The sequence below is a fragment of the Numida meleagris genome, chromosome 4 (assembly GCF_002078875.1).
Source record: "Numida meleagris isolate 19003 breed g44 Domestic line chromosome 4, NumMel1.0, whole genome shotgun sequence".
NCBI classification, from domain to species: Eukaryota; Metazoa; Chordata; class Aves; order Galliformes; family Numididae; genus Numida; species Numida meleagris.
In genome coordinates this window covers 5,980,771-5,998,048 of record NC_034412.1, presented here as the reverse complement: position 1 = coordinate 5,998,048, position 17,278 = coordinate 5,980,771, and the positions used below count along the sequence as shown (strand labels likewise).

The 17,278-nt window shown below is 39.2% G+C and overlaps 1 protein-coding gene across 1 annotated transcript in view; it reads left to right on the top strand.

Annotated features, from left to right (window-relative positions):
• The window catches only part of LOC110398167, a 67,810-nt gene extending 52,037 nt beyond the window's left edge, over window positions 1–15,773 (top strand). The window contains exons 5-6 of the mRNA XM_021395595.1: window positions 9,037–9,158; window positions 15,313–15,773. Coding sequence (XP_021251270.1) covers window positions 9,037–9,158; window positions 15,313–15,665 — 475 coding nt within the window. The 3' untranslated portion in view covers window positions 15,666–15,773. The remainder of the gene's footprint in view (window positions 1–9,036; window positions 9,159–15,312) is intronic.

Genomic DNA, 17,278 nt, shown 5'->3' with positions numbered 1-17,278 from the left:
ATCCATTTCTGTGGAATTAGCCAAATGGGGCAGCAAACAGATTTGGTATTTCTGCTCAGTGTAGCATGGAAGGCAAAGGTTATCACCACCACAGGACACAAGGAGGGGCGGTCACTCCTCCGGGCTGCCACTGGAGCTGTGCTGATGGTGTCCGGTGAAGCAAATCTGCTGCAAATTACAGCATGTGGTTATGGATCAATTTACGCTCCTGCCTGTTGCCAACAATGTGCTGTGCACGAATGGAGCTAACTTGGTAAACATGCTCTCTAGTAACAGAAAATAACCAACTGCTGTTGAAAGGAATAATTAATTAATGTTTGCAAAGCATTTAGAAACTGAAAAGCATGGTATTAGTGCTAAGTGTTCAGGGCTTTAGCTTTCCCATCAGAAGTTGAAGTTTTTCTCTTTGTTAGTCTTTAACCAAACAAAACATTAAGAGTGCGAAGTCTTTGTGCCTAATGTCCCCAGTCAGGTGGTTTTGTGCCTGGCAGTTGTTAAAATGCAGTAAGTACACAAGAAGAAATAATAAATGGGGCGAATCAGGTCATTTCTACTGATGCCAGCAGAAGTGAGTTGAGTTACATTAGCTGGAGATCAACAGCAGGCTCTGTAGCACAGTTCTTCCACTTGCCTGTCGGGCTCAGACAGCCAGAGCCAGTAACTGGCTTGTTCCCTGCAGCTCCCACCTCTTTGAACCCAGGTGCCAGGGATGGATACAGAACAGTGTCAGGGCACAGGCTTCCCTGCACAGCGAGGCAGACAAATTGTATGGCTCGGAGCTGCTATCTGAGGCAGCCAGCACGCTAGATGAACAGCCCAGTGGTACCGGAGAGCAGAAATCCCATTTATCAGCTGTGCTGTGCAGGGCTGAGAGGTGGCACTGATGTCTGACCCCTGACTCGAGAACCCAGGGGGACAAGGAAGCACCTGTGTCTTTCCTTCTAAAGAGCCCTGGCGGCCACAAAAACAAGTCTTCATGATGCTGGAGTCCCCAGCAGAAGTGTGGTTTTACCTGGGAAGCCAAAAGAGCTGTGAGCCACCTAGCAGGAACTGTTTTGGACTGAGGTGAGGGTTGAGGGTATGCACTTAGATGGCCCCAGCCAGTCCCCCATGCCCATATCTGTGTGTGTGCAACTGCTCCCTTCTCTGTTCTGAAGGCTAATCTGTACCTCCAGACATTTGCAGTCAATATTCTTATCTGCCTAGCAGGGTGTTAATCTGTATTTCAGAAAGGGATGAGTGGGAAAACAGTCTTGTTGAAAACAGGGCACTGTGCAGAAGGCAGTTTAAGGCTAATTGGCTGGAAAAAGCATTGCACTGGTCCTTCAAAGCACCTCTTTTTAGGGTTATTGTATGACTTTCCAAGCTCCCTTTCTTCAGCCAGGAACTTTGTCAGACTAAATTTGATGATGCTGAGCATCTGTTCCATGCTCATGAGTGTCCAGCAGCTCACGCTGAGCTTCCAGATTAATGGAAATCCAGATATGTGCCCACATCAGCTGTGCAGTGCCTGAGCACTGCGCCCAAGTATACATCACATGTATGCTGGCAGCAGTGCTGGGAGGCTGAACCCAGTCTTTGATCCGAGAACTGTTTCTATGAATATTGTTGGTGTAACATTTACTGTCTGTTTTTTAGATGCTAGTGGAATTTTCGAGACAAACATGGAGGCCCATGTGCATTTTAAGTACTTTCTGAGTAAAACAATAGTTTAGCAGAGGTAGGGAAGGATGCAGGATTACATATTTAGATTTAGGTAGCTCACTGTATTTTTTGGATCTTGCCTTTTTTGGATCTGATCGATGCCCATCTGATTCATCTCTTAGGTGTTTCTTCTCTCAGGAGATCAGTGACTTGTTTTCTGCTGGATTAACTGGCAGAGTGAAGAAGGTTACCTGCCAAGCAAATCCAGTTATTCAGCCCTTGCTGGTCTTGAATAAAGCTCCATGGTTGATAAAGGGTCACAGTCAGAAGGAATTAAAATAAGCCATCAGGACAACAGACATGCTGGTTTCTCAGTTTCTGCACCAGCCTAGGGCAGAGTGTGTTCAGCTCACTTCAGTAGCAGTGCTGGTATGCAGTGCCAGAAAACCTCTACGTGACATTTTTGGCAGAGCTAAGTATTACCAAGATTTTTTAATAGTTATCTTCATAATTAGCCATTTAAAATTCATTTATTGAATCAGAGAGGGGCTGGAATCCTCAAGGCCTCCTTGCTCCTAACTTTGCTTGAGTTCACCATACAGAGCTTTGTGCAAAATCCACGAAGAACTGAAAAAGTGTATCTTTGAAAGAGCAACGCAAACATGTGTAGAATGTTCCTGGCTACATGTAACTGCAGGTAAGTACTGACATTTCTGCAGTTCTGGACAAATGTATTTATTTGTTACTTTATTATCCCACCTGTTCCCTTCAACATGTGTCTCTCCTTCTCTTGTTTCCTAATATTCCCCCTGAGTATTATTTATCTGATTTGTAGAACATATGAGGATCGCTTATGTAGATCAAATCAATGACACCAGAGTGTTATAAAGAACTAGCCAGGGTGTTATACTGATTTTTTTGGAAGGGTAGAATTTTCCTTTCTTATTGGTAGTACTTCCTCAAGTCAGCAGTGCTATGAGAGCTGTACTCCCTTCTCCATTCTGTAGCTACCACTGATATTCTGAGACAAATATTCACTGTTCTTTGCTGCGCTGAGTATTCTTTCACCCCTCAGAGGAATGATTTCATTAATTTAAATAGGAAGAAAAATGTACAAAAATGACCCAAAAGCTGATATATACCTGCTGGTATTGACTAAATCCTTATCCTGTGAGGGCAGTGTCAAGACATCTATTGATTGTTCCTGAGTAAACATCTTGTTGAAGTGGCACTATCTGTGAAATTGAATTACATAAATTTTAATGCTTACACAAAAGTTCGTCAGAACTAGTATAGAGACTCCTCTACTTCACTGGAGGTTGACTCAGTTTATGCAGTGGAGCGATTTATCTCCCGACTAGTGATGGTACAGGTATCCAAATGAAGCATCAGTAATAAATACGGTATTTGCACTGTAGCTATCTAAATTTTGAATAAAGAATTAACTTGCATGTATTTTCAGAAATTGGGAGAAAACACGGCGAGTTCCCAAGGGTGCAAGTGGGCCTGATTGTATTTATAAGTAAGTCAACATCAAGCTGATGTGATTAAACAGTTACTCTGTCACTGAGTTGGCCCAGTTCTTTTCTCCATCTGGTAGGCGGGCAGGCAGATTAAATTTGTGCCGTGTGTTTATTTTCTTGAAATAAAATGAGTTTTGTTTATATTTCTAGGCAGTACGATGTGGTAACAAACATAACAAATGTATTAACTAACTTACAAAAAAAAAAAAGATTCAGACAAAAAAAGGAAGACATGCCTTCCAAGGCACAATACTTTATTTAAAGGAAATGGAAATACACCATTGTTTTTTTTAAATGATCATTTACAGACTTCAAAGAAAATTAAATTTATAGTTTAGACTCTGAGTTCTGGAACTACCAGTTGTTTCCTGAAAGTGACTTTGTAATGAGTTTTGGGAAATCATTTTAGTATTGACTTGGGCCGTAATGGTTGGCTGTTGCTTTTTTGAATAAGATTAATTAAATTACTCTGAACAAGCTCCAAGTCCATGTCCTTCTCTGAGGCCAATTGTGAATATGACCATAATAAACTTCCTAGAAAATATTTCAGAAAGTAAATAATCTCCAAACCTGAAGTATGTCACTGTGCTCTCACAAGAATAATGAACTGCATTTGATTCCTTGTTTCAACACATATCACTCTGCTTTTGTACCTTGCACCTTCTTCAGTTGTAAAAAGCTTATTTGTTTGGTTAATTTTCTGTACTACAACAGGAGATAATTTTGACTATTTCTTAAAGAAAGAGACAGATAAGAAATAAGTGCATAGGGACAAATAAGGGCTGGCAGTTGTACTTCTGATTTCAACTCTGAAATGCAGGACTCCTCTAGTTATTTCTTCATAGTTTGGTAAGCTCAAATGAAATAAAATATAATATATATATATATATTTAGATATAGCGTTGAGAGACATGTGGAAGTGAATGCTCTTAATTTACAGAAGCTTTGAAAATCAATGCAAATATGCAAAGATTCCATAAACAGGTGAAAGGATTTATCCAAAGCTGCTTAATGTGCCTTGGCTGATGACAGTCGAAACCAGGTCTTCAGAGCCCCATGCCAGTGTCCAATCCAGTAAGCACTGCTGCTTCTTGGTAAGTTGGACTGAGCTATCTCCTCAAATGCTGCTCTGATTTTCCATAGAAATGGTACGTACTTCAAAAAATAAAATTAAAAACCAGTAAGACATACCCCAAGGGAAGCCACTAAGAAATGACTGGTGTATGTCTCCCACAGAACCATGGGCAAGTTAAGGTAGACAACAAGAAATGGTGAAAGAATAGGAGCAAGAGAAAAGAAAACAGTAGAAGTTTGTGGAGTAATTTAGTATGAGCAGCTGTACAAAGTATCCTAGTGACAGACCATCCACAGTCCCAGTAAAGAGAAACATCACCAGCTTGTGTGGTGCAGGCTTCCACAGGAGAGTCTGCTGCACTTCTCAAATTTCCTGTGAGTTCTCCTCTGAGATGGAGTAGGTGAGTTGGGGAGCATAGTACTCCTGTTAAAATTTGGTTCCGTAAGGATGAAGGTTGCTAGGGAGCAAGACCCTCTTATGCTTTAAGGAAGGATTTCCATTTTTTTCCTTGGCATTAGTTTCCTTGCTAGGAAGTCTTGCTCTCATTCTTTAGGCCATAAGATCTGGGCAAGGCTGGTTTGATGGGCAGATGAGGTTGGCTGGCAAAGGCTGTGAATTTTTCTTCTTCCTTGTTCTTAACTGTCCTTAACTCCTGCTGACAAGAGTAGTATAGAGACTTGGAGGTCTTAAATAAACAGGAATCCTGCAGGGTACAGGTTAAACTAACACTGAAAGAGGCAGTAGCTGCAACATTCTGCAGTTATTTCCATGTTTCCTTTCTATCCAGTGCTCTCTTGCTCAAAGCAAAAAAGATTTGGGTACCAACTTCTCGAAAGAGAAATGTCAAAGTGTTCCTGCATTCCCTGCTCTGCTGTTGTTACTCTTTAGATGTTTAGAAAGAAAACTAGTTTGCTCCTAAAACTGACAAAAACATGAAGGATTTGGTTGAGTGTGGTAAGAAATGGCAACCTGTGTCAAGTTTTTCTTGTTCCTATTTAATTTATATATTTGTGCTGATTTTCTACCTTCGGTAGAGATAAAAGTTTTGTAATTCAGTGCCTCACATTTGAGCTCTAATACTATTTTTTACCTTTTTTTTTTTCTCTTTGATTTCTGGTATCTTTGAGCTTCAGAAAAGAAGAAATGTTCTCCTGGTAAATGTACTGGTTTACTTTGTTTTTATTTGAATACGTTACTGATAAACTGAATTTACTGCTAGCTCACAAACAAGGCAGATATGAATGCTCAGTTCTCACTTGTTTTCTTGATGAATTTTAAACATGTTTTGCTATAAATGGAATCTCAGTATTTCTGTTTGTTTCAAATAGTATTTTAACTAGCTGTAGTTAATCTTAAGAATTGGAGAGTATTCCTTCAGGTATTAACATGTCATTTTAGATGTTATACTTTTAAATACCTAAATTCACATTATTCTCCAATAACCCCTGCTTGGTGGGATGGCATTCAATCTCTGAGTGGTGCTGACGTTTCTTACACCTTAAGAATGGAAAACAAAGCAGTCAACTGAGCTCTTAATTTATCAGCTAGTATCTCACTACACGTAATTTACCTGAAAAGCTGATGTGCTAAATGACTGATGTAAAGCGGGCGAACATAAAAGAATACTGGACACAGGACCTTGAACCTCCAGTAGACCAAGAGAAGGAAGTAAAAACCCTTGCAAATACTGGGCCAAATACAGCCGTATCACAGGCTAAGTCAAGTCTACACATGCCATTGGACAGAGCTGAGAAGAAAATGAGCTTTAGCCGCTGTGTCTTTCCTCTGTTGCCTGACAGGGCAGAGGTTCTGGCAGACAGAACTTACCAGATTCAAGAAGGCGAGTCTGACAGCAATTCACAGTGAGTAGACATTCATGAAAGCAAAAAAAAAAAAAAAAATCTGTTTGCTTTAGATAAGGTATGGACAGTTTCAGTGCTACTGCTGAGGACAAATTGCATTCAGAAAACAGCCTTGTTTTCCTTGCCTTGTGTCTTGTGTCGAGGCTGCTGCTGTACATGGACTGTGAAGTTTATGGCTGTGGGGATGTTAGAACTATAAGCATCTCTGACAACCCAGCTGCATTGTTGTTTTCTCTATTTTAACAGCAGATCTTCTTTTTCAGTAGGCGGTGTGGAAAGAATTGTTTTCAATTATTCTTGGCTACATTTTTCCCAGATTCTGACTTAATTAGACTCATTAACAAGACCAAGCAACATATTGTCTGTGGGAAAAAGATTTGAGATGAGAGAAGATTGTTATACCATTTTATTCAAAACCTTCTGCCAGGAAAAAGAAACTTGACCAAAACAGGGAGGCTTCCAAGAAGTGGCTACATTGCTCCTGAAGCTGTTTTTGGAGAGAACAGGGTTTATTTTTGCCAAAAAATGTAATTGTTTTTGTTAAAAATATCTGCTTTGCTTTCTAGAATGTACTTTGTCCACAAATATTGCTACTGGTAGGTCTACTCACAGTGATCCAGCTGGGAAAGACAGATGCTTCAAGGTAATTCTTCAGATGTATTTTTTTGGTTAGTGGGGAGCCATATGTAGAGACAGTGCACTGGGCAGCACCCTTTCCTCAGGGCCTGTCCCTGCTATGGGAGGCCACCCAGCTCTGTGACAGTGGGGAGAAAAGCAAAAGGAATAGAGGAAAGAGGATGCTCGGGAGAAGGATTTCTAGTTCTTTAAGGGATTTTCAGCACACAGTCTATAGAAAATTTTTATCCACATCCAAACTGGGCAGAAATTTCTTTCAGGAACTGCCATCGCTAACCTTGAAGCAGCTGGCAGCAGCAGCACTCTTCAGGCTGCACCAGAGACCGGGATCAGGAACCCAGAATACACACAGAGACCCTTAAAATTAAGGAAGGAGGGCCTTGCAGAGGGCTCCCATGTAACACAGTGAATACCTCCATTTTAGTGTGTCTGGCAGTGCCCTGGTATTGAACTGTAGCACTGATGTAACACACACGCACAGCATAAAATACCGACACGTACCTCCCTTGTGATGCACGAAGGAGATAAATGATAGCAGTTTAATTTCTGGCTAAGCTATAGTCTTTTCCTCAGCTAAAAAAGCAAGCGAGCAAGTGCATTTCAGATGGAAACTGTATCCTATGCTTTTATTGTCTTTTGCCATTTCTTTGACTTTTCCTGATAAAATCCTATAATTTTATTTTCCTAGGCAAAGATCTGTGATCACAGAATCACTCCCTGGCCTTTTCTCTTAACAATTTTCCTTTCTCTGGACAAGGGCTTCCCAATCTTTTTGGTTCATAAACAACAGGACACTACTCAGTTGGAGACGGAGCTGGACAAAATCAAGGTTGCTAAAAGAATACTCACTTTGCATTTAGCATAATGATGAATTTGAAAAGATTAATTTACAAGGACCATGAACTTGTTCTTCTCAGACAGTTTTGTAGAAGGCACTGAGGCATCCTGGAGAGGCTTTTTAAAAAAATCCTACCAAAACTAAAGGATGTTTCCAGATGAATGGCCATTAGGTACTCAGCCCCACAGTTCTTCAGTGAGCACAAAATGCTGAGATGCTATCTATCCATTGGGACAGTCTATGGAGGATTCTATCTATGATTCTGTGTGGCCTTTCAATTCTGTCTGCCTTAGAATTCATTGGTTATGGCCACCACTGACACAGATATATGTATGTCTAATACTGAGTTCCCAAATCCAATCTAAGTATCCAATTTAGAGATCCCATAGAAATTTTGTTAATTTGCTTAAAGATGGATACTATTTTCAGCATTGAGGGTATAGATTTTCTGAATGTCAGCCAGTGCCACCATTAAATACATAAATCAGACCTTTTTGAAAAATGAAAAAAAGTCCCCAACCCTGTAATGTCAGTTCAAGCATTTTTTAAAAGTCTTGTATAGACTGTCTAACCTAATAAAGTGTGGCTGAAAATGCCTTAATTTATGTCAGCAGAGTAACTTAGTTACTGTGGTTAACAGCATTATATGGAATGCAGCACCTAAATCTCTGTCTGTATTGTGTCTCGGAGGTGTGGGAAAGGATGGCTGGAGAGAACTGCGTGGAGTTCACTGTTTGTAGGAGGGTGGATGCTATCATAATTCTTGTGTCTTGTCCTAAGCAGTAATGAGAGAGGCTTTGTAGGCTGAATCTTGAAAAAGAAAGATTAGTTTGATTGTTATGGCAAGTGTAAAACCTTGTAAAATGCAGAGTACTTTTGGACATTTGAAGTGGAGAATAATGTTCTACTTCTTCTTGTTAGCTTCCTTATTGCTCTATGCAAGTGCCATTGCATTTTTCAGTAGCAAACATTCGTTGAGAACTATGTCCTGAACAAGAACTGGATTACTGTTTTTATCTTGTGTTCTCTGTGGTTTAAGAGCCTTTCTAAGCACCTTCTAAGCAAAATAAAGAGATTATAATCTTCATTCTTCCAGGGCAGAGCCTAAGCAGAGATCTGTCCTCAGCTGCATCTTTCTTTAGATGCTTAGTGCAGTGCAGCTTAAATACATACATGTACTCTCAGTATCTCAAAAGTGTTATTGATCCCAAGAAACATTTGTTGGCTTTACTTCAGCATGATTATATTCATCATTTTCCCCCTAGTCTATAGGTTGCAGGATATGTTTTAATCTTGTATGTGCTCGCGGAATAATTGGGAAGGGTGTCAAGAATAGAGTTAATCTTACTGAGAAAGGACTCAGTGTACTCTGATTAACCTTGACTAATGTCTGTTTAACCTTGTGTTTTACCTCATCTTTAAGAAACTCTGTTCAGTATGTATTTTCTTGGTGAGCAGTGAGGATATGGCATCTGAGGCATTGATACGTCTGCTGGTTCCTCTCACCTGCTGGATGAAGGCACCTCCTTCATCTCCCCTACACTGTCTCACCTTGGAAGTGCTGGAGGTCCCATGTGCAGGTGAGTGGGAGCTGGAAGGGCCAGAATCTTTTCCTTCAGCTCTGCTTGTTCCTGTCTATAAATATACAAAAGAAGTTAATTATGTCCTAGGTCCTTTTCTGATCTGGACACTTGGTGCTGCCCCATCACTGCCACGTGCCCTTTCCCCTCAGTCACACTTACTTAGTATTTTGTCTATCCCTCTATTCAATAACCAAAGAAAGTTAAATTTCTTGGATACTTTTAGAGTTGAAAATATTTGTGAATTTTCAACTTCAAACTTTCTGAAAGTCACAGTGCTATCTCCTTTCCCATCCTCTACTGCAGACAGTGGAATGTAAAGGACAGTAGCAACCTTTATGTACCAATGGGCAGTGACTGTTGGTGCCCATCCAATTCTTTGGATGTACCATATACGAAATTGCTGTTAACATAGAGCCAGATGAGATTAGTGCTTCTGTCCACTTCTTTTGCATGTCATCTCACTGAATTCTGACCAGCTTCTCTATTTATCAGGACCATTTTGAATCTTAATTCTGGCTTCATGAATGGTGTTACACTTCATAGCTCAATGTACACTGCAATTCATGCATGAGTACAGTCTTACATCATTTAAGTTAATGAAAGAACTGACAGACCGCTGTCTGAGAAACCTTCCTACCTTTAGAGTATTAAATTTCTTAGGGAAGTGTATTTGCAGCCACCTTGCTAATAGTGTTGATTAGTACATATTTCCTCAGCTTGCTCATACGATTTTTATGCAGCTTTACCAGGGCAGATATAGATGCCCTCTTCTGCTTCACTTATCCGCTAGGCAATTACTCTGCCAAAGAACATATTGAGTTGTTTTTTTTTTTTTTAACTTTTCCTCCAGGTGCTCAGGAGAAAAACACTTTAACAAAATCAGACTATTTTATTTCCAAAGTTTTCTCCGTAATTTCTGTGCCATGGATGCAGCCAAGGCTTGAGGATTTTATTATTGTGCCAATGTGATTGTAGATATGAACAAGAAAATTTATCAAAGCATGTATAATCATCCGCAGAATAGGTTTAATGCAGACTTCATTCAAGCTGGGAATTAATTTCTGAGTATTAATTTATGTATTTTTTTATACATTTGGGTGTCTTGCATGAAAAGGTATTTTTAATGATTTTTAATACAGTATTTTGATGAGATCATAAGGATTTACTTTGGAAGGAGTTATATTTTTGCATATAGGTGAGGTATCATTCTACAAGCCTAAAATTTCTCCTCCATAATTTTTCATGCAGGAGAGCTAAAAATAACACAGCATTGGGGTCTTTTGGTCTGTTCACTCTCTGCCTCATGACTGCTAATAAAAAATTTTCAGTGGAAAATCTGCGAAGAAGGGAAAAGAGCATGGGTCTATTTAAGAAGTAAGAATTTCATTATGAAACAAATTCTGGATTCCATTCACTGTGTTAAACTTCCTTTTGTCCTTTCCATGTTAATTTATATTCCACTCTGTCCTAGATACTATAGCTCTTATCCTAAAACTGCTTTCAAAAATACAGAACATTGTTTGGGGGAAGATTTTTATTCTTCTTTTCTGCTGAATGTATGATGAGAAACTCGAATAACCCCTTAAGGAAACGCATTTAGAGGGAACTGTTTCTAAGGTCTGGAGGACAAGCACTGGAGCAGCTGCTGAGTCATCTCCTCCTACCAAGAAGGCATCTTCATTAACCCAGAAAGCACATCAAAGTCAAACCAGTGCTTCACTGGCATAGCACATCTATCTGGGATATCATCAGATGGCTTCCTGACAAATCTTTGGGGGAAGACAAGATAATTAAGGAACTGACTGTAGAATGCGAGCTGTTAACTTGCGTACTGAGCTCAGCGGAGCAGGCAACTTGTAAATGTCACCATCAAACCAGATATTTATTGGTTTGAACTGACACACTCTAACTTCTCCCTAAGTAGTGAGAATATATTCCCCATCACTTGAGACATTTTAAACTGCAGCAGATTGAACACAGCCTGAGAGAAATGTTCTCTTGAGCTGATTGCTCTTATGGCGGCTAGGGGAGTGATGAGATGATCTGCTTTGTCTCATCTTCCTTCCCTCCTCCTTTCAGCTTTTGTCCTGTACTTTCCTGCCACCACCTCCAACTTCTGCTGTTTTTCTACAATTAGATTTGTTTCCTTAGCACTAAAGGGAAAGTGGGCAACTTTTATATGGAGAACTGGATGACATAGTGGCCAGAGTACAAAACATTCAGAACATTTTTAAAAGCAAATATTGACTTTTTTCCTTTCATGCTCACCAGCTGCAGACTATTGAGAGAAACCAATCAGAGACTCATTCCCAAACTGTCCAGATGAAAAAGACCCGCGGGCTACTTTGCTTATTGCCATAACTCTCTGGAATTGCTTCGTGCCATATATTTAAGTATTATATTCAGGCTAATTTGCCATAACTTTTCACCAGAAAGCTATCCCATACCATGATAAATCCTCCCACCAATCCTGTCCTTGAAAACTCATTCCATGTTTTCATTTGTCTGTTTTCATTCAGAGCCAGAGATGCTGTCTGAAATACTTAAAAGTTGAAGACCTCAGGCAGGCACCAGAGAATGCTGTCCAGGCTTTCCCTCTCCTTTCCTTTGTTCTCTGGAGGATCTGGCATTGTAATAAAAATTCCAGACCAGCATCCATATGACAGGACTATCTTCTGCTTTCATCTCCTGGAGATAAAGACTTTCTTACCTCCAACTTAGGAAAGGATTATTTAACAAGCATGAAAGAAGAAACGTCTAGGAATACCGCTGGTTCTACCATAATGAATTAAAGAAAAGCCTTTATAGAATACAGTGAAGAAACAGAATTTTAAAAGAATCGTTTCACAGGTGTGATCTATTCAGGTGAACAGGCTGGCTCTTGGGCCAAGAGGACCCTGAAATAATTCAGGCCTCATTCTGCAGCGTAGAATCCAGCACAGTCTTGTTCACCCAGTCTCCCTCTTTGCTGTGCCTGCAAATTGTCATTGCCTAGGGCACAATGACTTTATGAATATGTTCATATCTTGATTCTGTAAATGCTCAGTCACTTGTTTGACCTTGCCCATGACACCTCACTTGGCCCATTAAAAATAATGGAAAGTTTTCTGTCATTTACAAAGGAGCAGATGCAGATGTGAGATAAAATGAAATTCAGATTCAAAGCTATTAAGAATAGAAGCATGAAAGTTCTAGGTTGGAAGCTATTTTGGAACTTACTTCTTTCAGTTCAGCTTTAGCTCTGGATTGAAATTACAATCCTTTGCCTTTCTCATCTAGATATTTGAGATAGCTTTAATATGGGTTGTCAGATAATTTTCAAATACTGCTGCCTCGATACAGGAACTGAATCTTGACTTTTTACATCTTTTAGTCAGAACCTTTGTAAATGTCACTAAAAATATTTAAAAAACCACTACTATTTCCATAAGTGATTATAAAAGTGTGCTGCACTGGAAAAAAACAGCACTCTTTCAGCTGTGTGCATTATCAGTTTTGAGCTCTGCAAAGTAAAATCTTGGTTATCTCTCCTCATGCCACACAAGCATGGGATTAATAGCCTGGAGCAATCTCTGTATGCTCTTTCAATCAGAAAAAAATGTCTTGATTTGTATACTTACACAGCACAGGCCAAGCTGAAGCACAAACTTATTTATTTCCTAAGGAAAAGAGATTTAATGTAAAGGTTGATCTGCAAAAGTTCTGGTTTTAGTTACCTTGGGTAAGCACCAGGAAACGTAGCTGCTTATTCAAGCGGGTCTTAGCTGAGAGCTTCAAAGTCAAGGATGGCAGGGAGGAAGGCAGACAATATTCAGTTCTCCGCTTCCTTTCTTCAAGGTCAGGGTACATACTAGGATTAAAGTAGTATTACCACGTTAACCATCAAGCCCTGCTTTACATTGCCTCGTAGCTCTGAAGCCTGCCCAGCTCAGAGCCCTCGCTTCCTGTTCCCCAATAGTTCTGTGCCTCCTCCACTTCGATTCAGCTCTGCAGTCCTCCCTTTCTGATACCCCAGTCCCTCCAAATTAAAACCCCTCAGCTCCTCCTGAACTTCAGCTGCACACTTGCTTGTCTAGGAAAAAAAAAAGAATAAACATAAAAATGTTTAAAAATATATTTACCAGTTTGTTTGAAATTATGGCATTCCTAATCTTAATCAGTGTAATTTCTGAACCTTGAAATGACTGTAAAAAATAGAAGACGCAGTGAATAAATAGCATAGTCATCAGCTGCTTGTTCGGAGCGCAGAGAGCTGCCCACAAAGTATGCTGTGCTGAGAGTACCTTCAAAGATGAAAAAGAGGCCCATAGAAAAAAATATCCCAAGTAATCTTCAGCCGAGGATGTGTCTGTGAAATAACTTTTGGAGACCTTTGGTAATTCAGTACCTCAACCTCTGGTCACCAAAGTACTAGATCAGAAAAGAGATGTTCATAAACCCTTTTGAAATTCCATTCTTCCGTAACAGCAGGGCACTACAATGTATGGTATGTGGCAAACAAAGCATGGATTAGTATGCGATGACCTAATGATTATCAGAAGAAAAGAGGGGGGGGAAAAAAAACATTGCATCATCTTTCTGTAAGTGTCATTTATCCAGGAAACAACAACTGCTTCCGTATTTGCATTTCCATTAGACAGAATAGCCTACCTTCTGACGCACCAGCACAATGGCATTGTTTTATTTATTTGGGCTGGTTTGCTCTTCACAGTATGACCGGCTGGAAGAAAAACAGGATTCAATAATGCGAACATTTCACAGTAAATAAATTGCATTATTACAACAGTATAAAAGCTGTGCTCAGCAGTTTCAGTAGGACAAGGTCTGCTCTACAGCAACACGTGCAGCTTTCTTAACAGTCACTTGGAGAACTATGAAGGTTACATTTTTTTTTTAATATGAAATATTACAAGGAGTTTTCTGTAGAATTTCCGATTAGGATTTTGTTTATTTACTTCTCCTCATGGAAACGAGTTACAGGTTCAGCTGGCTGCTTTCAAGAGTGGTTCTGTGGCTCTATCTTCTGGCTCATATTCACTGCTGTAGGCTCCTATGTAAAAATCTTACAGTGACTGAGGACTACACAAGGAACAGAACAGCACGGCCATTAACTAAGCCTGACAGTCACTCCATCCATAGATAATCCACACCTACCTTTCAAAACTAACTAGCTAACTAACTAAAGACTCTTTGGGGATTAGATCTATTCACTTGATTGCCTGACAGATCTAAGATTCCTTGTGCAGATTCCCAGCTCCTTCATATGTAGACACAGAGGACAAATGTTCTTTGCTTCACTGTTTCAAGCTATAAGAGATACTGGGCCTCCTGTCCTTCTTCTTTGATCATCTCTGGTTATAAGATATCCACAGTCTCAATTAAAAAAGCCCTATCTGTAGTTGTCTATGGAAGCAACCAGCAAACACTCTGCTTCTAAACCCTAAGCAGAACCTGTACATGGAATGTGTTCTAAATCTCCATTCAGCACTGTCACCTTTAATACTGATGCACTGCTCACAAAGGAGCTATAAACATCTGACAATGAATGAGACACACAGTCATGACTTTGCCCCTTATGTCAAGTGATAAGAATTGACACTTATTTATGTCAAGTGATACAAATTGGCTCTGATGTTGTTATAATAGAGTCAATGGTGTGTCCTGTAGCAAGGGAGACTTTCTACAAGATGGTCTTTGACTTTGTATCTATCTACCTTCTCTGTCTCTCCTGGTGTCTCATGGAGTACTCTAGACACACGGCCCAGTTCAGTGCCACCAGTCATTTCCTGTGTTCTGCTGACAATCTGTGTGAAATTCATGCTCTTCAGTAACAATAAGTCCATCAGAGAGGGACAGTCCATTATTTTGCCTCGTTTGGCCATCGTAAAACATCATAATATTTTACATATTGCTTAAAGAATTATTTTAGCGTTTTGTTTGAGCCTGATAGAAACCCTGGATTCATTCGGTATGAATAGAATATTGTTGATGAAGGGAAGAATACAATGAGGTTACATTTTCCTCAGTTTGAAGAGAAACAACAATAAAAAGGAAAATAATAAAAACACTTGCCTGCTTTTAATGCTCCCAGTTGTCCTCTTTCTCCTTGACTCCAACAACTGAAATCTTTTTTTTTTTTTTTCTGATCCAGCATCGAAGAGAAAGAAGAGCCTCTTGAACATGGATGTTTTTCTTCAGAAATTACTTGATTATTTTGATATTTATAAAGGTACCTTAAAAACTTATATTAAAAAGAAAAAAAGTGATCATGTTTTTAACTCTTTGTATCAGTCAGTACTGCAGTTTAGTACTTTAGGACTTGCCCTTCTTATCTCTGAACATGTCTCACCAGTGTTATTGCAACCTGCGAGTAGTAAAATTACAGAAGAAGGTAAGGTGAGATTCCAAGCCTTTCTGGACTTTGATAGGAAATACCATGTAAACATTTACTGTTACGTGTTTGTCCCATTTGTCACTACTTTACTGTCAGTATTTTCGCTATAATGGATATGCACCATCCCAAAGGAAGGTGTTCTAGAATCAACTTGATAGACTTACTGTGTCTCCTGTATGCTTGTTTCTTTTCTAATTACACACTTATTTATAAAAATGTTATATATATACATAGATATAGATAGATAGATGTACACTCATGTATGGGTATTACAGTATTTTATTTTAGGGTTCGTGCTAAAGTCTTTCTTTTTTTCTAGATAACACTTGACACAAGGTAACCAATAAAACATTGTTTAAGTCAAACCACTTACTTACGCCTCTTTTTTTTTTTTTTAGAATATATTTCTTCATGCTTACATAAGCATCTGAAGCACAGAGCACAAAGCCATAACAAAAATCCATAGCAGAAAGTGATGCAAGGCATTTTTCTATTTTATCCCTCAATAAAAATAATGTGCATACTTACTTTCTAAATGCACTCATTTCTACAGTGCACAGACACTGACAAGCTCCCATTGTTCTTTCTTTGCAGATACAATTTACACAAGGTAGACTCCGAGTGAACTAAATAAATAAAATGAAAATACTGTTGCTATATTTGTATTTATCATTAACAAGACAACTGCAGCCTACATTCTCTCTTGATTATAATTAATACGGAAGGGTAGGAATTATAACAAACAAAAAATTTCTAGCACATTATGCATGAGATTCGAATTGATTTTATTCTAATCCTCTGTGACATCCACACAATAGTCAGAAAGCTTGAAGCAATTAAGTATAATAAAGATCTAAATATGTTACATTTCTTTTTCAGCCACTGCTAAATTATAACCTTAAAAATGATGGGGTTTCACCAGTGTCACTGTCTGCTGTTCATAAAGCAATTATGGAATGTATGTATCCAGTTTTATACATTATACATGACCTGTAAGTCTATTTTTATGTATATTTGTTGCCTTTTCTGCATAAGGGCAAAACGCAGAATTTGCTCACGATACTGTCTTTGAACACCAGTTAGGAGAAAGCAGAATGGGTGCTTGACTAGATCCTTCAGCCAAGACCAGCACACCCCAGCTTGGCTTGGCTCTCCTTCCATAAAAGCTGCTGGAAGTGTGATAAGCAGCCCCAGGTGAGGATCTGACCTGCAGTTTTTGACCAAGAACTTCCTACAACAACACAGCAAAAATTTCAAAGCATTCCCTTTGAAAGTCTGAGGCCTTCTGCAACAAACACTTCTTCCCTTCCTGCCTAATGACTCTTCTGCTGACAGTAAACTAAATATTGAACGCCCCTTCAACGAATTTGCCTTTCTTACTTCTGAGCTTTTGAAAGAAACTGATAAAATGTCTAATTATTTGAATAATCAAGGGAATGAATATTTGATCATTAACATCAAAGATGCAGACAAAATTCCAGAGTTGAGGTGTGTGTTTAATATTGCATCACTCGTAACTCAAAAATTTATAATTTCCTTGAAAATGTGTTTGTTAAAGGTGCTTTTCCTCTACCACTTGGAACAGTGGAATTGAGAAATATTGGGAATTTAGCCACATATGTTTAATCACCCGAAAATTCTAACTGTGCCACTCGACAAGCTGTTCTATTACAGAAATCAGGGAACGATTAAGGAAAATAACCTGAAATTGGGACACAGGTTA